This window comes from Anopheles marshallii, chromosome 2 (genome assembly GCF_943734725.1).
Source record: "Anopheles marshallii chromosome 2, idAnoMarsDA_429_01, whole genome shotgun sequence".
In the NCBI taxonomy this organism is placed as follows: Eukaryota; Metazoa; Arthropoda; class Insecta; order Diptera; family Culicidae; genus Anopheles; species Anopheles marshallii.
This window is the reverse complement of record NC_071326.1, coordinates 15,077,696-15,101,278: the sequence shown is the minus strand read 5'-3', so window position 1 is coordinate 15,101,278 and position 23,583 is coordinate 15,077,696. Positions and strand designations below refer to the sequence as shown.

At 47.2% G+C, this 23,583-nt stretch overlaps 3 protein-coding genes across 3 annotated transcripts; 1 reads left to right on the top strand and 2 right to left on the bottom strand.

Moving 5' to 3' along the window:
- The first annotated feature begins 5,732 nt into the window (after positions 1 to 5,732).
- Positions 5,733 to 10,235, top strand: LOC128708455 (uncharacterized). Its single transcript, XM_053803433.1, has one exon. The coding sequence runs from the start codon at positions 5,733 to 5,735 to the stop codon at positions 10,233 to 10,235; it is 4,503 nt and encodes a 1,500-aa protein (XP_053659408.1).
- Positions 10,236 to 11,752: 1,517 nt separating this feature from the next.
- On the bottom strand, positions 11,753 to 12,453 carry LOC128707012 (coiled-coil domain-containing protein 124). The gene is made up of 2 exons (XM_053801955.1): positions 12,298 to 12,453; positions 11,753 to 12,235 (listed from the first exon to the last, which is right to left on the bottom strand). Exons 1-2 carry the CDS (start codon positions 12,451 to 12,453, stop codon positions 11,753 to 11,755), a joined length of 639 nt encoding a protein of 212 aa, XP_053657930.1.
- Positions 12,454 to 13,446: 993 nt separating this feature from the next.
- On the bottom strand, positions 13,447 to 21,533 carry LOC128706852 (xaa-Pro aminopeptidase 1). The gene is made up of 7 exons (XM_053801794.1): positions 21,485 to 21,533; positions 16,019 to 16,116; positions 14,873 to 15,934; positions 14,124 to 14,568; positions 13,983 to 14,051; positions 13,749 to 13,921; positions 13,447 to 13,677 (listed from the first exon to the last, which is right to left on the bottom strand). Exons 1-7 carry the CDS (start codon positions 21,531 to 21,533, stop codon positions 13,447 to 13,449), a joined length of 2,127 nt encoding a protein of 708 aa, XP_053657769.1.
- Between the last annotated feature and the right edge of the window lie 2,050 nt (positions 21,534 to 23,583).

Below are 23,583 nucleotides of genomic sequence, written 5' to 3'. Positions count from 1 at the left end.
CGATGAGCTTTTCACACTCATCAGCATGATGACCGTGAGTGAGCTCGATCTTCATCCTGTGTCATTGAACCGTCGACAAAACCCCGAATTTTGAACGATTGATGATCGGAGATGGAACTGAAGCGCTGAAAGCAAACAACAAACAACAGCACCACAACAAACAATGCGAACCACCACCTCCCAATGGGTAACGAGACGAACACGGTGGAATGAACAAGCGTAGCCAAGAAATGCGCCCCGATGCGAGATAACGAAAAATGGGCTCCTCCAAAATGGCTTACAAACGAATGCGGAAATTGCTTCCACTCACGCACCATGACCGTACTTGAAAGCGATTCCCATCATCTCGGTGCCGGGCACTCGAGTGCGCGAACGAAAACTTTCACCCAAGCGAGAAGAAACCCGAGAAGCGCATGCGAGTGTGTGCGGGTGATGGTTTTCTTGTGCTGTTGGGGCTGTAGTTGCCCACAACTAACAGTGTGTTCGCCATACAACACCCAACCGAGAGGAACGACCTCGAACGCCGAGAAGGGGTTAAAAGTGAAAACCGTTCTGAGTGGATGGAACTGGCCGGTACGGCAACAGAACACAATGGTTGCGTTCTTTTGCCAGCCGTATCCTACATAATTAGGCCACCTTCGGGAGAATGAAGAAACAAGAAAAAAAAACTACTTTCTCTTTGGGATCTTTCATGTTCCAGAGGGTTTTTTCCTTCCAAGGTGCTAGAACGATTTAGAGAACCGGTTCTTGAGAAGGAAGGGAATGAAAAGTATTATATTTGGAACATTGATGTGATCAGGATGGGCCACAACCTTGTGTTGAATGTCATTGTTGAATTGGGAGTACATTCGTGGTAAGATACAGACATTCAAAAATATTCGATTATCTTCATTTTGATGAACCAATCTAAAATTCAGTATAAAAAATTAAACCTCAACCTATTCTTAAGTACAAGTAAATAGCGTCAAGAAAAACACATATTCAAACAATTCAAAGACAAATGGTCCTCAAGTTCTCGAGGAGTTCTGGGTTCTTTGAAATACTTTACTTCCAGAAATATAAGTTTGAAGGTTAAAAAATGATTCTCGATTCAAACGATTATTATTGAGGATATAATCACGTTATTTGTCAGTGGCATATCGACTTGTAATTTTATCGGATATTCTAGATATCTTGAGATGACGATTTTGAGATTCTTGATATTGCGAGAATATAAAACCGATAGCTAGTGTTGGGTTAATCTGATTCAGATTCATGAAGCTGAATGAATCTTTAGATAGAAAGAATAAATCTGAATCTTTATTTCAAAGATTACTGAACGCTTGAGGATTCATGAATCATCCAAGATTTCTAAAAGTTAAAATTAGGCCTTTATAACCAGCCACTGCTCTGAGAGTTCATGAATCTTTTGAGAGTCGATTTCCTTATTTGAATGGCTCCTCTCGAGAGATTTATTAAGTACAACACCGATACAAACTGTACATTTCGCCAAATTCTTGTTGATTTTATAGTTACAAAAACTGATCTTAACTATGAATCTTTTTAGATTTCTCTTTATGATCTGTATCGCTTCATTTACATTTCATGATCCAAGAAAACCTTAAATGTGGCTTGTTTTCAAAGACTGCCAATGAGAAAAAAAACTATACAAGCTGATTGAATGGTAAACTTGATTTCATCGTCTTACAATAAAACCCCTCGAAATGCGTTGCTCACTAATCATTGCTTTGTGCGTTGAACGCACACCAGCACGATCGGTTTGGATCAACCGCTCAAATTTGTATCTTTCGCTTCTCTCTTCCGTCACGACCGCTGCCGATTGGAATATGATCAGGTTTTGAAGCGCTTGAGCGATTGAAGAAGCTAGACCCGGGGCCGAGGCTCACCTTGACCCATTTCATGCTTTCACGCAGCACTGGCTGTGCCGGGAAAGCGCGGTGCGTGTGCCCGCCCGCCCCAGCGGAAACCCTACAAAACCCTCCACGAATCGAAAGTCGACTCCGGTTGGGCTGATCACCGATCCGGTTCACAGTGGAACGCGATGCCACGGCGGATGTTGACAACTGATCACCATCATCATCGTCATCATCATGATCATGATCACGATCCCCGGTTCCGTCGCCTTACGTGTTCACCAGTGCCAAGTGCCCCGTGCCGACGCGGAACGACGACGATGATGATGGTCAGTCAACTTTCGATTCTGCGCATCCGCAAAACTCGATCCAAACCCGCCGCGCGTCGATCGGCAAAACGCACAACAGCAGGTTCTTTCGTACACCTTGTCTTCTAATCATCTCGTCAGCGCAAGATAGTAACCCTAAGCATTCACGTTAAGCACGGCGGAAACCGGGCGTAGAAAGAGCATTAAAGATCACCCCTTCCCAGGGGCAAATGGGAGCCCTTGTGCGGTGGACAGCCGGCGTGTTGAGCGTTTTGTACGGAGGGCTATCGTTCCGATACCAAGTTTTGACCCAGTTGACGTGCTGGGCTGAGGTTTTCGAGGAAGTGACCGATGAAATCGAGACGGAAGCAACAAACAAACAGCTCCGACACGCAGCATCGGCATCGGAATGTGAAACGGGTCTGGGATGCGATCGTCGAACGATCGTTCGGGCTCTTTGCGAGAGGAAATCTCATTCATGTCTAGATATTCTGGTGACGAAACAGATAGTGGGCTTCCGGTTTTTTTTTTTTGTTTTGTTTTGGGAGAAGTTAATACGTTAATTTGCTTTTCTAATTAGGCGTTTCTTTTATGAACCAAAACGGTGCTGACGGTTCGATTTCCGCTGCATGGCAGTGATCGCTTTTGTTATACTGTGAGTAGAAACTCACCGGCTTACGAATGGTGTAATCTAGGATGAAAGTCCCAATCTTAACCGGTAGAAAATTCCAAATCTGCTTCATCCGCTTTTGTGATACACCCGGGTCCAGAAAACCGGGCACTCGAATGATCGAAAACTCGCCGAATTAGAAAACGATCAGCCTGCGGTCGAAATTATCTTATCGCGCAGCCGTACGAAAACACAGCCACCGTGTTTATAATGATAATTAATGCTCAATTCACCGCTTTTACCGTACGCGACAAATGGTCCATTCTGATTCCGCCGGCAGCACGGCAAATCAGGCCACTTTAATTTGCACCCCACTTTCAAACAAACCGTCGACAAATGGAAAGTGAATCGAAGTGCTGCACGACATCTGCTGCCCGTTCTCGATCGTCGAACCGTCGATTGGCGTGGGCAGGCAGGGATTTTTTTTTTTCGGGTGGCGAGAGCTTTCACTCACGGCATAGCTCACGCGGAAGACAATTTTTATTACAATTTTGCTGGGGGTTTGAACTAGTGTAAGCCCTGCCCTATACACGGTGGGGGAGAGTCATACACAACGGAAAAGATACTTCCATTACCACCTAAAATCTCCGCGAAACCTCCATTCGTAGAAAAAGGGGTCAACTTCTAGACATTGCGTAGGGTGTATGTGTGCGCTTGTGCGCTGTCTGTAGGCAAATATTGAGTAGGAGAAATTGACAAAAGCACAATCGAGCACAAGCAGAAAGATCGATTTCATATTTACCGCTAGTGCCCTCCAATGTTCCAATGCTAACCGCAAGCTTGAGCTCGGAAAGTCCCAATTTGTACCTACGGTGCGCATTCGAGAGTGTCCGAAAGTCTTCAAAGGCACAACAACGTTCTCTCCGACCAGGTTGGATAATGGGCGGGGGTGGACACCCCCAAACGAAAGCAATCCGTTGGAAGTTGGTTGTCAAGGTGCTAATTTACATTTTTATCATGTTTAGAATTCCTTTCGGCGTACGCAGCAGACGCACGATCGGGTAACAGGGTGACACCTGGACACCTTGATACTGACGAAGAATCTTTAAACATCGCCTGAATTAAGTGACTTGTTCTTATGCACCGTTGCATAACGCAGGGCGTTCCAGGAGGGACATGGGAGGGAAATCTGTCGACCAGCGTACAAATCCGGTCACCTGTCGAATTGGCCTGGAATTGGATATTCCTTCAACGATTAATATGCCCACCTCGTACAGCAGCCGGACTGTTCCGCCCGGTTCGGTTTTGAGCCTCGAATTTCGGTTAGCAGGTCGCTGGTGGTGGCAATGGGTTGACATGCCTAACGGGAAACTTTCAACCCTTTTTGCTGTCAGATTTTTGACCAATTCAATCGATCGAGAAATAGCTACGCTGGAATGTTGGATGTCTAAATAGGCAGTCCAACCTACCTTGAATGGCGGAAAACTGGAAGTTTGCTGGGTGTTCCCGCCAAACAAGGATTTCCTGTTTCTTCAGGCTATAAACAAAAGCAATCATCCCGAAGTGGAAAGGAAAACACAACGAATAGAAAACAAAACAATCCTCATGCGCAGATACACTTCCACTTTAGTGTGGGAGCACATGGCCCACAGCCCTGGGTTTAAGACAAAAGCCTTGCGTTTGGCGGGAGTGTCTTTCACTTTTTATTTCCTCCGCCACGCGCTGCCTTCCCAGTTGCGCAGAAGCAGCAGCCAATCTAATTTGTACTGACAGTGGTACGAAAAGATAAAACTAAAAAAATCAACAACAATGCTGTGTGCACCGCGAAGCAGACCAGAAGACACGGGGTTTGGTGAAAAAAAACCATGCAAACCAAAACATTAAATAAAATAATAGCACCCGGGTGCGCGCGCTTCTCTGTGGCACTTTCTGTATGGGTGGGTGCGAAAATACCGGCACGAAACACCGATGGAAGAGAAATCCGGTCCGGGTTCAACGGAACGCGGCAGTACACCGGAAACATCACGACACGCGTATGGGCCACGGTACGGGTCACCGTTTCCTACCTCACCACCAGCACCAGCAGCCAGCAAAAGCGCTTTGATTAAGGCCTCCATTATGATCGGCCACGATCGCGGGAAAACGTCGATATTGATCCGGTCGATCATTCCTTCCGAGATGGCCCGACACGCCCGATTCGATGTGCAGCTTATGCATTTGATTTCGCTTTCGATTGGTCGAAATTTTCCGCTGCCAGACTTTAGTATACTTAACTTCCTATGCTACGGTCGCTGATGGTGGAAATTTTTGGGGGGTATTTTTTGGTGGTGTTTTTCTCTGGTTGGTATTGTTGCTGCTGCCGCTACTAATTTTCTATCCATTGGCTGGTAGAAAGTGAAATCGCATAACGTAATGTGTGCTGTGTTGCTGATTGGATGTAAATTTGTCTGATTTGTGGCTGATGAGATCGGATTTTAGTCAGAAGAGAAGGACAAAAAAGGCGTGAGTAACAAAGAGAGTGAGGGAGGCCGAGCAAGAAAGAATTATAAGCGTGAAAATGCGCAAAGTTGACGGAAGCCAGGAGGCTACGATTTCCCGATATCTCTTATTCGCTAAACTATGGCGTTAGCTTTGCTGAACATGTGAAAACATTAAATGTTAGGTTTTTCTTCGATTTTCTTAGTTATGCAGAGAAAATGGGAAAATACGTACAAATGGAATGATCAGAAAAACAGCCATGGAAGAAGCTTTCACAACGATATGATTATAATAACCAATGTGATTTAGATATGGATCGCAAGAGTTGATTGGATATCAGCTCTACGCGATCATTTTAGAAACACTATAGTAATGACTAAGCTTTAAAGCTTTTGATTTGTAACAATTTACGATTAGTTAGTGTATAATGATTTTTTTTCTTCTCTCCATTTTACTCTCGTTTTCAGTCCGCAAACCTGAAGGATGGGAAAACGAACCCAAATGCTCCCGCTGGGAGTGACACTGGTTACGGCATTGCTGCTACTGTCCACCACCATCGGTTACGCCCGCGCGTATACCTTCGACGATGACTTCGAGGATCTGATCGCCGAGGAATCAAATGTGGACGAGGACCTACTGCCCGGATCGGTGCTGTTACCATCGGACGTGTTTAACGATGGCAAACCGTTCCTGGTCGATCGTGACCCGTCGACGGGAGCGATTGACTTTCTGCACAAGAAAACGGGCAACCAGATCGATCTCGGTGACAGCAAACCGTACGAACCGAACAAGGATAGCTACGTGAGCGACAAGAAGGATGTGGTCATACACCAGTCGACGCCAAACTTTCACGACTTTCTTAACCTGCCCAAGATGTACTCGCCGGAGAACTTTGTCTCGATATCGAGCTCGTACGCGAACCTGAAGTATCAGGGCATTAACAAGGGTTCGAACCATCGTGAACATGGTAATACACACATTGTGGCTGCGACTTCGGCAACCACTGCACCCACCACGACAAGCACGACAACGACAGTGAGTCCAGCGACGTCGACCAAGTATTTCTACAATCGACCACAGTACACGGTGGGCAACTACAACCGACCGGGGGCCAGCTCGAACACATACTATAGCTTCCCGGCAACGTCGGGACGGCCGATCACGACACCGACTACAACGACGACCACGACTACCACAACTACACCGACACCGACTACGACTACGACGGAGGCACCAAAAACTACAGTCAATTCCCAAAAACAGCTTTTCACACGCTACCCATACAAGAGCACGATCAAGAACAAGTATCTCGAGACATCCGAACAGACGCGCAAGAAATTCTTCCTGCCATCGACACTCGCTCTACCCGGTCCGACAACTACAACGACCGAACGTGCTCCTTCCACGCCGATGCGATCCTCTACTTACTACTCTCCTTCCGTAAGACCACACTGGCCCTCGACCTACCATACCACGACGACAACTCAAAGCACCGTTCCCGTGTCGGCTTCGACGGCTCCGGCCAACCCAGTTCGCTTTGTAGACGATGCGGTGGAACCATCCAAGATCAAATTTACGATGCCGGCCCTCAAGTATGAAGGCTCCAGACCAGCACCATTCCGACCAATGCCATCACAGTCGGAAGGTGCAGTGCCGGACCGGGAACCGTCGTCTAGCACCTCCAACACGAAGATCGATCTACCTAAGAACCCAGCCGTCATGTCACTTTCGGATATCTTTAGCACACTCGAACAGAAAAAGCGTCTCGAATCGCAACAGGCCGAAAGCAACCGCGTGGAGGAGGTGGAAGCACCGGAACTGGAACAAGATTTGCCAACGACACCTCCCGCGATTGTGTTGCTAAACGATGGTTCGGCTGGATCGGTGACCATCGGGTCTAGTGGTCCCCGTATCGAACAGTCGATCGATCTGTCGGATCAGTACGTGCGATACGAAGTGCATCCACAGGCTCAAGCCCCACCGAGTAGACCACCCTTGGTGCAAACGCAACACCAACAGCAACAACAGTACCAACAGCAGCAATACAACCAGTACCAAGTGCATCAATCAAATGGACATCGGCCCCAACCACCAGCGATGGACGTGATGGGGGGACAGTACGTGAAGTACGAGGTGCAGCAACCGCAACTGAACGTGGTAAAGTACGGAGCCGTCCCGAGCATGAATAATGTCGTCATCAGTCCTAACCAAAACTCGGCTACCTTTGTCCTGGGATCGCAACAGTCCGTAGGCAGCAGCATTGGATCGTCGAGCCGTCCCGATGGTACGGGCCATTTTGTGGGATCTGTGTCACAAGATTCCGTCACGGCAGCGGCCCTAAGCGCGGGTCGTCCCTCCTACCAGATGGGCCAGGTGCTAGATGAGCCACACGATCAAACCAACGTTGGTGCGTCAGTGCAGGTCCAGGTAAAACCGCAAGATATCATCAAGACAACCAGCGTTCGGTTCCCTAGCGAGTCGGACGACAAGTACGATAACGCACCCATCATCAGTGGCACACACAAGTCGGAAGTGTTGCCCCCGAACGGTCACTCGGCACCGGTACGCAACGATCAGATGGTTGTGTTTCCTCCAAATCAAGATATCGCAAGCACGTTGCACGAGGTTTCGAACCGTATCGTGTTTGACTCGCCTGCGCCACCGAGCGAAACGCTCAATCGGAATGAACTATCGATCGCACCTAATCCAAACTATCCGGCGGACTTACCTGAGCAATTGACGCCTCCTACAGCGCCTGAGCGACCTGATCTGATTAAACAACGACCACGGCCACCGATCCCCGCACAAGGACCACCATTCCGGTACAGTGAAATACAGCGACGTCCCTCCACCTTCCCAAGCGATCGCCCATCGCGGCCAACACTTACCCTACCCAACATTCTGCCCCAGTTCCGGCCGAACGCGAAGATCTCTCAAGGTCATCCGCCGTACATGAAGGAACCGGGCACCTATCGTGTTCCACCTTCAGCGTTGCTCGTTAAGGCAGGTCCTCCACTACGCAAACCAGCCGGCTATAACGTCCCCAACAATCTGCCACCGACGACAGCAGTCCGACGGACGCCTCTTCCGACACGCCTAATGACACGGCTTAGTCCTGCTCCTAGCCGTCCACAGCTACATCCAGCATCGGCTGAGTTGGAGAATCGCCGCTACTATCGACTACCACCACCACCACCGCCGGTAATGATTAAGGATCGCGTTTACAACATTCAACCGCCACGTCTACAGCCACCACCGCTTCCGCCCCAACCGTCCGGCAGTCCGACCAACATCATACCACCCGCAGTTACTTCGTCGGAGAAACCAAACGAACCGTTGGAGGATAGCGAGTTCCATCGTAACCCGCCACAGATTCTGCGCAACATACTGAAGGACGATCAACAGCAGCGACCCAAGCTCGAACCCGTCGTAACACTTCAGATGCTGCAGTCGAAGAAGCAGGCATCGTCCAACAATTCGCCAGTCGCACAGGATTCGCTGGGTGAAGAGAGCAATAACGTTGTGGCTGGATCTTCACAGTCCCAGCAGCCGGATGTCGTCAGCAAAGATCGGCCAGTTTATGTCGTATATCCGGTTAAGAGTACCCCCGTACGATTGGACAACAAACCACCACACGGTGATGGAATAGTGGTTGGACACCGTGGCGAGCAACTGCCATCGAAACCGATCAGTCCTGGTACGGAGTATCAGAACACACCCTTCTCGATTGCGTCGCACTTTGAGCAGGAACCAATTCTAACTGCCAAACACAGGAAACCCAACCTCAACGGCAAACCCAACTTCCCCTACAGTCTTGAGAAGCCGGACCCGCTTGCATTGGTCCATCAGTTGGACAAAGAGCAATCTGCTGGACAACCAGTGCAGGACCTGTCGGAATCGGACTCCGAGTATAATCTCGGTGAAGAACCAACGAATGTGCGTGATCAGGATCAGGATCTGATCTCGAGCAAATTGCAACGTTTCCAGACGGACAGCACACCAATAGCGATCGCTTACACACCGACGGAATCCAGTCCGCTGGGGTCGAACAATATGCGATACAGCAAGCCGGTGGGTGGATATGGATCGGCAGCCAACAATTACTACTACTCGCCCTACGGTGAAACACAGACGGAGGTGTCCTATTTGAAGATTGACGATGTAGACGAGTTCGGGAATCCATCGCGACGCTACGAACAAAGCTTCCAGGCACCGTTCCAAGCAAGCATGAGCCTCGATCCGGTCAAGGTGACCAATCCCTACGAAGGATGGGCCGTAGTAACGTCTTCCCCGCAGGCGCTCAAGCTCCAACAGCAGCAAACGGTGAGCAAACCCGAACCTGCTCCTGTCCGTCAGTACAACAGTCCAAACACGATCGATCGTTCGGATGTTGGTGACACTACCTCGACCGGTACTGGCGATGATAGTGCCGATCGTACCGCATCCGCACCGGTAACTGCTTCATCCGCATCTACCACCACCTTCGATCCGAACAGCTTCCAGCCGGAACTGCAGGGCGGCTTCCGACCGATTTACGGAGCGGACGTGAAGTTGAGCGAACAGCTCAACCCTGATCCGCAGCGATCGAGCGTAGCCGATCTGTTTGCTGAGGAGAACGAAGCCGAAAAAGTCAAAGCTCCGCAGATGAATGTTACAACGAAACTTCAACCGGTAGAATCGAAGCCGAAAATAGTGAAAAAGGAGGAACCGGATAGTGGAATGGATCTCGATCTGGAGGCATTCTTTGATCAGTTCACGAAAGACTATGACGATGGCGAGAACGGTCTGGACGACGTGACCATGAGCGAAGAAACAACGAACGAAGCATTGCCGAGCAGTGACGAAAGCCAGTACCGTAGCGCTAGCGAAGGACGCAGCAGTAAGGGTACGGTAGGGGAGTCTAGTGTGAGTGCCTCGCCGGAAAGTGCCGCTGTTGCCACTACTGCAGCTGAAACGGTGGAAGAACCAGTCACGAAAGCAACGTGAGCACCGCAAAAGAGCAGATCTTTGATGACTCGTATCCTTAGGGTGAACCCTTTTGTGCCGCGAATGAACGAGACAATGTTTGTGTGGTAAAGTTAGAGCGTACGCGATGCATGGATGAATGCGATGTCCTGGGAATGTAGAAATGGTACGCAATCAGGTAGGGTTGCGGGAGTTGGGTACGAAGAACAGGATCGAAGAGAGCCAAACAGCAGGAGAGCATAACCGTTGACAAACCTTAACTCCTCCAAAACCAATAGGATCGCACAGATGATGATGATGATGATGATGATGTGGGGCAAACAGTGTGCCGACAGGCCACAACTCGTCCGGACGGTACCGAATTCTTGAGTATCTAATGTTAAGCAACACCGGCCACCATCTTACAAGGCTGCCATCGCAAACAAAAAAACCGGAAAAATAGGCCAATGCCGTTGTACGATGGTGCAAACGCTAGTCAATAAAACGGCTGCCACAATCCAAAACCCTGCACCAGAAAGCAACGAAACAACGAAATTCATACGCTAAAAAAAACATGGCCATCAATGCGTGTTGGTGGCTGCTATTTGTCTGTAGTGTAAGAAAGAAGGAACACAAAGCTAGCTCGATGAATCGATGGTACGAGCTTAATATTGGATACTTGATACTAGAGAGACAGGCCAATTCCTAACCGATCGTGGTGGTACATACCGCGGCGCGTTGGAATTGGGATATTCTTTAACAACTCGAGCGTCAATGTAGTAAAATTTGATTGATTCCCAACAAAACAAAACAAAAAATCTTCCCTTTGTCCAAAACCACAGGTTGATAGACATGTAAGATACAAATTCCATTCCGACCGATATGCTAACGATGAACTGTTACACCGGGTCATAGCAGCTCCTGGAAGAGCAAGCGAAAATATTCATTTACATTAAATTATTTATTTATTTATTAAACAAAACAAACAAACCGAACGACTTCAATCGAGCTCTGTAAAAGATGTAACGCGGTGGATGCAACTGAATTTGTCCCTTTGTGCAAATTATTCAAATTAGAAGCATGTCTTCGCGAACTGCGTCATGTTGAGCGGAAGCTAGATTAAAATACAGCTTAAATAACACTTCTGCAAATGCTTGAGATCCTTAAGGTGGACCGCAAGTGGGAAGCAGGCAAGTGTAAGGAGGTAGAAAATGCGATGCGAGTACAGTAAAACCTTCACTAGCCAGTAAGTTACTGATCGGTAACCGCGTAGAGAGAACGGTTCTGTACTGTGTAAGAAGTAAAATAATGAGACAATAAAGCGAATTACGAAACTAAAATCCCGCACTAGGTCAATCGACATCACAGGTTATAAAGCGTATTGCAACGTGTCATCACCGATTAATTGAAAATGTCTAACACGAGATTCCGTTTGTAATCGATTGCTCTAACTTAACACAAGGACACACCTGCATTTCATCAGCATTTTAAACGCTCTCACAGGGCGTTTCATCACCACCGCACCATCTCGGCCGGCATATGGTTCTACAGGCTCAGACTCAAATTTGGTTCATTGGATTCTCCGGGGCCTTTTGCCAGTTTTTGAAAATCATCTGTTTCAATTGCGACAGTTTCAGCGATGGATGCTCTTGCTTTAGACGTTTCAGTTCTTCCTCTTCGTACGCTCTGTAGGCTGCCTTCATACGCTTTTCCGGATGTCGATCGGCGGCCGACGCATCACCCACACTGAGCACCGCAATGGCCTGATCGATCGTTTGTGCTACTTCCGTGTCCGCCATCACACGGTTCAGATTCTCTTCGAGCGGGATTTCCTTCGGAACGAGTTTCGGTTTGACCGTGCCCGCTGTCGACGCTTCCACGGCACGATTACGCTTTTCTATTTCGGACTCAATTTGTGATCGTGTTACCTTTGCGGCCGGTACCTTTGCCGTCGTCTTGATGGAGTTCATTTCTTCCTCGAGCAGAGCTTTGGTTTCAGCCTTCTTGCGTGCCGCTTCCGCTTTGCGTCGTTCCTCTTCCTCCTGAAATGGATGTGGCGGAAAATGATATTAAAACTACCCCGGGAACGGGCCGAATTGCATACCTTTTGCTTCTTTTTCTTCGCCAACTGCTTGTCGTCGTCTACCCATAGTGCATCCTCTGCCGCTTTCGCCGCCTTATCATTGGCGACCTTTTTGGCTTCCGCTTTGCGTTCCCGAGCCTCGACGGCTTTCGAGTTGGTTCCCATCTTTTTCGGCATTGTGGAAAGAGTGAATTTTTATTCCCGGCGATTTGTTGCTCACGGTGAAGTCTCCCCTTCCGCTGTGTTACTACACCACATGCAAAATATCAGTCACAACTGCATGTAATTCACTTAAGTGTGCACGCGAACAGCGTTTGATTAATGATCACTCATAGTAGAAAACTAGTTTATAGATCTTTCTTCAAAATACACGCTATAGCAAAGCGGAATTTTACTAAGTACAATCATTTGCTGAATAACCTCGGTGGCAATATTTTGGTAAACAAATGCCGTATTGAGTTTGACAGGACGGTTGGCCGGTAAGTTTATAATAGGGTGCTGAATACTGTATGAAGTTAGTACGGTACAGGGTGGCTCCATCGATAGCATCACGCATTCGGTGTCCATTCACACACGCGATCATTCATTACAAACCCATTTGATTTTATGTAAGTAATAACTTAACTTTACTTAACTCAGTGAAAAGTAGACAATAACACTGTTTGTGTAGACTAGTTTATTGTTGTATTACTTCGTTAAACATACAATTCTTAGTGCTTATTTCGTTCGCGATGAAACAGAATAAATAAAAAATATCACTCTTTTTCGCTAGAAGCTTCATACCTCCCTTCAGCCATTCATCGTTCGTTATGATCAACAGCGATGAGGTATAAATAATTTGCTTACTTTTGTTTAAACACTTCCGTAACCTTTTGCCGCATTACATCGCGTGGCGTAAGTGCGAATGTGAGCAGTGTGCTTATGAATTCGGCAGCTAATTGTTTGTACGGAATCAACACGAGGCAGTAAAAAAAAAAGGGAAACAAACTTTAACAAATCAATTCCACACGATGCCGATGTCGAGTAGATTCTGATTTGCGATGGATTAGAATGGGTTTCAATTTTGATCTTGCTGAACGCAATTGAACTTACAATTACAGCCGACATACACGAAACATCGAATTGTGCCTTGTTTTACGGAATTGGGAGGCTCTTTATGCCAAAACAGTATCAGTAGAAAACGAATCGTCCGAGTAGAAATATGATTGTTAAAGCAACCGTGATCGACAAATGATCTCGATGAATGTTCGCAGCTCCATTATACTCCGCTTCGGTCACATATTCTGGCACATGGCGTGTTTTGTTCATCATCCAGTAGAATGCATCCATTTTATGCTTCCGTTTCAGTTCACTTCCAACGTGCTGACGGATGCGAGAGTTATAGTCGTTTAACCATTTTTTCTGCAAGAGGAAATCGAGGATCACTGGTTAAGATTTTCTACTAATGAGGGAATTATCGCAATCGTTCTAACCTCTGGCACACTCAGTAAAGTACGATCGATAAGCTTCCATTCGAATGGCACCAGTGTCACGTCCTGGAAGGAGAGAAATTTGTGTCCCGTTGGATGCATCTTGCCAGTATCCATCACTTCTAGCACGTTCTCCAGTCGTATACCAAAAGCACCATTTTTATAATAACCCGGTTCTGGAAGAATAATTTGGCGATGAAGTCATTCTTTCTTTTAACTGTTTAGCAATATACATACCATTAGAGAAAAAGTATCCCTCTTTGAAGGTGAACCGCTGCTTCGCCGTATATGAAATACTGATAGGAGCTAGAAGAAAAGTACAAACTTCTGGTAAAGTCGCAGTCCATTTTAAGTAAGCCGCACAGGACCGTTACTTACATTCACGAACAGACGAGTAAGACCCAATACCATGACCAGTGCCGTGCGGATAGTCGTTCATCGAACCCCAGACAGGACCACGGGCCAGCGCATCGAGTTCGGCGGGTTTGAGATTCTCCGGGAACGTCAGCATCGACAATCGGATCATACCGATCAGCACGTTCGTATAGGCACGGATCTGATCCGCCGTAGGTTCACCGAGATGTAGCGTACGGGATACCTCCGTCGTGCCGTCCTCATACTGGCCACCGGAATCGATCAGTACCATTCCCTCGGAGAGCTCAACGTTGGTACGGTTGGAAGGCGTATAGTTGGGCCGACTGGAGTGTACTCCGTAGGCGACACTTGTCGGGAAAGCGACTCCTTCCGAGTTGTTTTGCGTCTTTCGGGCTTGGTCGATTTCACGCGCCAGTGACAACTCGGTGATGTGATCACCGGCAATAAACTAAGATGAATAGTAAATGTAAAGGGGTTGTCAAGATATTTATCAAGATCTGCATCACATTCTCAGAATTAAAATCACTTTAAAAATTGTTCACATTGCTACTATTTACATCTTGTTCATCAGGTGTAATCAACAGACATAATAGAAAATTTTAGCTGGACAACAGCATGCAATAGATGAGGCCACTCGTTAAGAACTGAGGCTACTGAGGTTTACTTTTGAAAGTTGTGCTGATCTTTAGATCTAATATTTTGCCCTCACAATGTCTCTTTAGTCATCCAAATAGAAACATTCGCTCACTTACCCGCTCCTCCAACCGACTGAGCACCTCGCACATGGCCACTCCATCTCGTATGTGGGCTTGCCGCATTCCCTGTCGTTCCACCTGGTTCTTCTGCGCCCGCAGGAATATGATAGGAGACGGTCGCTCGAACACGATGTTTCGCGGCAGCGTAACGTGTACGGCTTCCGATGCGCCGGTATCGAAGACCACAGCTGACGGCACCAGCAAACGGTGCCAGTGCTGTGCTAAGGTGCGCAGATCGCGCCACACATCACCGTAATCCCGCAGCTGCACGCAGTGCTCGTTGTGGCAGGAGTGTGCCTTCAGGTGGTTCTTCAGCCCGAGCGTTTCGCGGCTTGTGTTGGTGTACAGTATCAGCTCCCGGTGCGTCACCAACAGGTACGCCTTGAACACGGGCACATGCGGGATATCGCTGCCGCGCAAGTTCAACAAGTACGCCACCTCCGTTAGCGAGGTCACGATCATACCGTCACACCGAAGGGCCGTAAGATTGGCCCGTAGTCTGGCCACCTTACTGTCCCAGCGTTCACCAGCGAAGCGCACCGGATGCACTTTAATCGCTCCGGACCGTGGGGCAGGCCTACGACCACCCCAAACCATATCGACCAGGTTACGATTGATGTGGACCAATCGGATGTAGTCGGCAGTTAGGTCCGTCTCGAGCGCTTTCCACAGCGGATGCGGTACGAGCTGTGGGTCGGCACCAACACGCGCTTCCGGTGTTAGCTCCGACAGCAGATACTCGGCAACGGACGGACGCTCACCGGTACGAAACAGTCGCCAGGCACAGTTAAGCTCCTGGTCCGCCTGCTCCAGAAAGCGTTCATCGGTCCAGAAGGCGGCCGATCGCATTAGCACAACTGCCTCGCCGCTCGTACCACTAAACCCGGTCAGAAAGCGTATGCGCTGGTCCGATTCCATCAGATACTGTGACTGATGCTCGTCGTACATCGGTACTAGATACGCGTCCAGTTCGGCACTCTGCGTTGAGGTTCTGGTGCGCATCTCCGTACGCAGCGCTTGCAGACGTTTCATCAGCACATTGTCGACTCCTTCATAGATCTGAAAGAAAGCGACACCACGTGGTATGTGAGAGACTGAGCAGCTCTAGACATGATTGACTCAGCAGCGCCTGAGATGACTCACCTGTGTACGATCACGGCTCTGCTGGCATTTTGATCGTCGTATCCCTTGAAATTCGTTGGCAATCGTTTGACCAACCACTGCCAAGAGGATGCCCAGCGCTGCAGAATGGTAAACAGAAACGTACAAAGGATGAGGTTTACTTTAACTACTGGGGAGTCCGGTCACTCCGGACGTCGATCGAACGGTGCCGAGCATTATGCAACCGTTCGCCAACTACAAACACACACACACACAAAAACCCTCCCAAATGGCGCTTGTTCTAAGCCGCGAACGAGTTTGTTTGGTTTATAGCCGGTACGGTAACGGCAGCGAAAGTGGTAAGTCCCAAACGGATATGCTGCGGAACGTGGTTTCGCTTTTCCTTACAACCATTGCCAGGAACAAAACAAAGACCGTGCAACGAGTTGATGTGCTGGGAAAATTGATATGGGATCGCGGAAATGTTTCCATCTTGCCTGCATCGGGGAAAAGCGTGTTTAGACGAAGGCGGAACAGCCGTTATTGCACCATCACCGATGGCTGATGGATTTGGTTGAGCAGTCGGTATCGAATAACATGACCGCGGTGTGCCGAAGAACGAACGCCTTGCCTTTTATCGATATCTGGGAGTGTTCGGGATAGCGTCATATACGGGGCCCAGGAAAACCCCAAAACAACCACACGGAATTGCAACGTACGGGCGATGATTTACGCCAAAGATGACGGTGGCGGAATGGTTTATGTTTCTTGCGGTCGCCTTGCTGGTAATGGTCGCGAGCGCGCGCTTTCCGTGCACTTTTGCGCTGCTGCTCGTATGGTCATGATGGATGGATGGATTGCCGGGGGGAGGAAGGAAAGTTGGATTGTAAACTAATTTCGTTATTAACGACCCTAATGATAGCTTACGAGCTGCACGCGTTTAGCACATTCGTCATGTTTTGCGATGGATGGCCGAAAGAAAGGTGCTGACTGTAGCGCCAATATGCTTAGCATAACACACGATTTGTATGCTGCTCATGTGTGTGAGCGTGTGTGTGGTGTTTCTGATTCGTGAGACGTGAGGTGTTCAATAAATTTTATCCGCACCCAGTTCCGATCGATAGTGAGTTGTTTTGAGTCTATGATGATCGTTGTAGTGACGAGTAAAAAGATTCAGAATGAATGATTTATATATTTCTAGGGTGTGAGTTAAATCAAATCTCCAAGAATAGTATTTATAACTCCTTGCGATTTAACTCATTCAAGAATTACATGCTTCAAAATAATAAAGATTTAACTCTTCACGGTGACCTTTAACTCACGATTTAGATCATCACGGCGACCTGTAACTCACGCGAGTTAACGATTGAACTCACGATTTAATTAGTGAGATGAAGGCCGCAACACCCCTCGCTTTTCCTTTTAAGAGGTAAACTTTTATTCTAACTAACTTCGATTTAAATCCTTGAAAAGAGTTAAATTTCACCATCTCCTGATCTAGATCGTTGCATACCCAAGCTCGTTGCAAACATGACCATGTGCTTTAAGAGTAAAAGAAAACAGTCTCGGAAATATGAATCTCAGCATAAAAGTCTAAACATCTAAGACTTTGAGAAGCGATGACTAATGTGAAATGACTCCAAACAAAGGCAATACTTCAATCACCAGTGTATGGGATTAGTTTTAATTGCAGCTCGGCGAGAAGAAAACGTCGTCGCCAGCTTAAACAACTTATCTATTCTCAACGATACTAACACCGCATTAACATGTGCGTTGAATTAAAGATGATTCACTGACAGTCGTCCGGGGTCGGGTGGCATATTTGCTGCAACCTTCGGCCTGTTTCTGCCTCAGCTGCGAGTTACTCACTGCAAAACAATTTGATTCGCATTCGCATGCAAAGCTATTAAACATCGACCCCGTCACTTGTTGCCGCAATGCAGCGCACACTGTGCCACGCTTGGTAATTGGTTTAAGATGTAATTCATCATAAAGGTTCCTCCTTTTTCGTAATGCAATATTAATCAAACCACCACGGGTCCGGGAATGGGTTTGCCCCGTCGACGAACGCTGTTGGAGCACATCTCATCCATCTGCATTCGGACCTCGGTCGATCGTTTGACCCTGTTGCGGATACAGCTCGCTGACCGGAACTGGGTGTACCGTGCCGACGAGGGATGAAAGATTTGACATTTAATTGAATTTGCGCCCTTAATAGCGTTGATGATGTGCCCGTCGTATAGCTGTGTGTGTTCATCGCTAACGGGCGCGAAATGGGTGTTTTTTGTTGGTGTTGTGGTTGCAAATGGTCCCCGAAACTATCGGAAGACAACCGCGTCGTTTTCATCTGTGGCGTCTTGTGCTCCAACAACCGTCAGATACACCGACGCGCGGACGCTGGCATGGCGCCAGTTATTCTACCCGGTATAAAGAACATCCTCCCGGGTGGGTGGGTGCGAGGGAATAGCGACAGTGGCAACAGTGGCCGAGGACAAAAAGAAAACTCGTCACACAGAAAACATGAAGGAAGAAAAATGCTCCCAAACTTCGAATGAAAAACGGATACAGATTTTTTTTTTTGGTGAGTGGGAGCGTTCCGCCATTCGGGTTTTCCATTTTCCATCTGCCATTTATCTCTCGCTCTATCTCATTCCATTACTCTCGCGGATAAGCGACTAGCTCCTGGTTCTTATCACACACACACACACCCTGTACATCTTCCCATCCCACAACGGGACAGAATGCACATGTTGGATGTTCGTAACATTTTGTTTGTTGTCGGAACCGCACGGCGCGACAGCCGTCGTGTCGTGAATGTTTGTCTGTGTGCTTTTCCCGGGTTTAATTTATTGATCTTGGAAACGAGCGAACGGTGTACGCGGGAATGTGGAGGAACTTTTTTGCGTGGCTTGCTTGCTACAGCGTGGACATGTGAACTTACAGCATCTTGTGTTACAGGGTGAAGATGTCCGAGCAACATAACCCCCGCCCTCCGAGTCTTGTTACTAGGGTCTTACGCAATGCCTGTGTCCTTCACAATCGTTCTTCACCTCGCTATCAAGGACAAATGCAGTAAAGTCAGATGGTCGTTACGTTGGACGGGATGCTGTAACGCCCAATCCCAATCCGAGTGCCGAAAGGCGTGGGCATGAAGTTGTTCTAATGCACCAGCTTGACTTACTATCCATTGCAGCACATTGATCACTTCCGTTCGTGGAGATCGATTGGGCCGGAAGATTTGATGCTGATTGCGTGGACCTCGAACAGTGGTGCGGAGGATTGATGCTCGTTTGTTTGTCTCCATTCTTGGCCGGTCTGGGTCATAAGTAGGTAGCCCTTTCAATAACACTAGCGAGCTCACTAGCGCTAGTCTGGAGGTGTTGCTACCCCTTGAGGTATGTTGATGCCGCCGCACCGATGCCGCTGTGTGGCAGTATAGGAATTCAAGTTCAAGATCTAACGATCGCTTGCTGTGAAGGGTGGGTTTTTTTGCTGCCACTGCTTACGTCGGCTTCAAGTGATACAACACTTAGCGCTTCCAGAGTGGAGAAGTAAACACAGACCGTAGTGGTTCTGGTATGTGCTTTGCGAGTATTTTTAAACGTTAAAATTGGTCGAGTTCCGTTCACCAGCAGAGAAGATCCCGTAGCGTACCGCTTTGTGTGCGCGCTAATCTAGCAGCTAAGTGTCGGTAATCTACACTAAAACGAAACCGAATTTGGTGTTTTCTAATGCGATATTCGAAGCAAGCGTCCACTCGAATTGGTATCGTGAGGGCACTTAAGCAACCAGCTCGGTTTCCTTTGGCATTAAGGCGACTAAGATCGCAAACGTGATACAAATATATTACTGGAGAAGCGAAAACAAAAATCGCCACGAAATACAACAGATTAACCCCGCGCGGTAGTAGGAGACCAATTAATGATCGATGATGAACGAATGCTTTAGACATCCGCTCCATATCTAATGGGCGAATGTTTGAACATTCCGGCTAACATTGTTCTCAAGACACCTACGCCAACCTGAACGATCTGTTTAATCTTGCCCACTAAGTATCGGCGCTCCGTAGCCCTAGCCTACACGCCATGTGTGCCAGCGCAACTGTCAATCGTTTCCGCAGTCCGGATATGGTAACGTGCTTCAAACTGTTTGCCGCGTACGCGTGCTTCCCATCCGGGGTTTGGAACCCGAAACATGCGTTAAGCATCGAGCCGATCAAATCGTTCCAATTTGTTTTCCATTAGAATGCAGGGGTTTTCGATTTGAATAAAGTAAATAAATAATCAAACCTCTTAGGGAACATATTTGGGTGAAGCGTTGTTTGCATGAGTTATGTTTTAAGTTGCTTCGTCTAGCATGGGCTAGGCACGTAACAACACAACAGCAGTATGCTAATGTTATACATTTCTGCGATATTGTCAATACGGTTTGGTTTACCGTACATGAAATAAGGTCAGCCCCGATTGCGCGAAAACGCGTTTTGTCTTGTAATGGAATTCGCTGTTTTGCTCCGTAATCGAACCCGCTTTTTGTTGTAACCTTAAACGAACGGAAGAGTATGTTAAACCAAAATGGGGAAAAATGTACCAAAAGCCAATAAATTTTCATCATTAAATTTGTACACATGTGTTGCCAGCAGCAAAACACGACACGATCGCAAACGTTCACTTCCGATCCGTGTTCCGATTTCGTCAATAGCAGCCTTGAAGATAATGTTGGAATTTCTAAATTTATCTTCCAAACAGTTGTGAAGATGTACGGCTATGATTCATGCACGATGAGTACGATCCCCGTTTTTTCTTATTACCAGTTTTCGGACGCACTTGAACCCTTCCATGGACGCGAAAAAAGGGCATATGGCCCATCAAGTTACAGGGGGCTGGAGTCCGCCTGGTCACTTGGCCCCGGGAGTGGAAATCAGCGCCAACAAACTGGTCCATCAAGCAATCGCTGTGAGGAACAGAGCGCGAGAAAAAAAACGAACACTCCCCAGCATTTTTCCCCCCATCTCGGGCACTCAGATTTGGAATCAAAAGCCATAAAACATATACGCATAGGCCGGATAGACGGAACACACATAAGCTGAATGAAAATACATTAAACGCTACGTAAATGTGATCCGAAAATAGCTCCTAATCGTGTGACTGTTCTGGATCGGCACTGGAAAATTTATGTTCTCTACCAAAAAAACACACACACACACAGTCGATCCTCACATGAAGCTGATGGAGACGCGCAATTTATCGCGCTTCATCGACGGCGTGATTCGATCACCAGTCCGTGATCGATTCGTGTGGCACCAAAGGGTGCGGATGGTGCCAAGTGTGGAATGTGATCTTAATCGCAAACCCTTAAAAAAGGAAGATATAGCGCACTCGAAAAAGCGGCAGGAAATGGCGTCCAAAATATTTGGATTTGCGAAAAAAAAAACTGCACCACGGTTGTCGGCCTGGTTGTTATAGAGAAGCGAGTTTTAATTAAACAGCGAATCACCGCACTGATGCTTACCTAGCAGCGATCCTAATCCCGCCTGCAAGCCAACCTTTCGTCGTTGCATTTTTGCAATCGACCGTGAAGCTTCCGAGAGTGATGAATGATATTTCGGAAGAATTCGTCTAACTTTAGCGCTTTACACAACAATTTTCCCTTCACACACACACGCACACCTCACATTCAGACTATAAATTTTGCACGTAAAACCGATTAAACACATGACATCGTAAATTGTTCCGGCAAAAATTCAGCGATGTTTAGAAATAGCAAAGCAGCGGACGCGTTGCTGCACTTAACTGCACACGATCGCTCCCAAGCGCAAGTGTGCGAATGAGTAGGCGCGCCAACGTCCTGAATGCAACGGCACGAAAACAACGCACAATGTCAATGTCAGCTGCAATCTTCGCACGTCCACTATCTCTCAGGCGATCATGATCGACGACGCCCGCTGGGGTGGGGGATCTTTTTTGCACTCTCGGTTTTGCAAACGAAACGAAAAAAAAGAACTCTCTACAGAAACACCTCAGCAGCGGCAGTTGACCGAGCAACCGAGTGGCAGCGGCGGACACTCGAAACGGATCGTCCGTACGGGTTGAGTTCTGGATGTAGACTGAATTGCGCCAAAGTTCCCGATTCAAATTGACGCCGCGCCGTTCGACTGCCTTTGGACGTTCGGTTGTTCCGAGCGCGGCACGGCTAAACGCTGAATAAACGCATTACTGTTTTGTGCGATTGCTGACGTTCGATAGTTTCGTGGGCGGGTTTCGGTGGTGGTGGCGCTGGTGGGATAAAAGACGATGACGGTGGGTGTTGTGGGATGGGCGGTAGTGATATTACACTCGAAGGTGGCGAAGAGCATGAGCCCGGAATGGTTCGGATCGATTGTGTAACATCGGCGGCAGGGTACAGTGATGGTCATAAACATTGCACCCGTTAAAAGGTGAACATCAATATAAATGTTAATTGTTTTGTTACTCAGTTCAACCCGTGCGACATTAAGCTAAATGGAATTGTTGCTGCTTATTGGAGCTTGAAAAAGCTTTTTTTAATAAAGACAAAAAAAAACACGTTTCACTTTTAGTTGTTTGTCATTTTATCATTAGTTAAAAATTTGTATTTTTTTCTCAGCAAGTGCTAGTATCTTCTTACTATTTGTGTTATTTTTCATTGAGTTTCTGATAATATATTACGAAACGACAGTGGGTACCACAATTTCAGATGTACATCAATTGCAAGAAAATTTTGTACCATCTATTTTGAATTTCTCCTTTTATTTTAATTTAATCAATCAATTTAAATTAATTTTTCTGTGATTTTTTTACTTAAAAACATTACATTTTGCATATTAAATTTACGTATTGCATATGACAAACATTAAACTATTTTTTTCCATTTGGATAAAATTGCATTTAAATACTAAATAATCATTGCTCCTAAGCGTTTCTAACGAAGGATTCCAATTTTACAGAAACGCTTCAATTTCTATATTAAAATGTTTTGTTTATATTACACAATTGATTTCATTGTTTCATAAATAACACATTAATTGTTTAAAATAATGTAAAATATATATTACAAAAATGTGTTTCAATTTTACATTAAAAAAGGATGAATGATAACTCGCACCACAATCAAGACGAACCACTCATTCACAACCTTTCGATTCGAACAAGATATCATTAAGCACTAATTTTTATTGCATACTACAAAGTCCAGAACGTATTTACAACATTGTTTTACAACATGTTTTGCTGTGACACCGTTTTGACAACGACTGTAAATACACCCCCAAGAACGGAACGAGGCGAGAGAGTCAGCAGCGCGGCATCATCGTTGTGCTTTGCTGACTGTTGACCTGCTCGCTTTTCCCACCCAACTTGATGCTCTGCCGATGGTTATTGGGGTCTGGCAATGACGTCACGAATCACCCAAGCGACGCCGCTGAGCCGCGACCAGCTGCGGGGTTAGCGCGGCCTAGAACGCGGAAGTTAACCCAGAAACGAACGGTGCGGGAAGATGCGTTCTACCGGGTTTCGGTTTCCCGAACGCTGAAGAAAAGCGAAAACGGCCAGATGTGATGCGAGTGAAATGGGTTTCGTTCAGGGTGGGGAAAA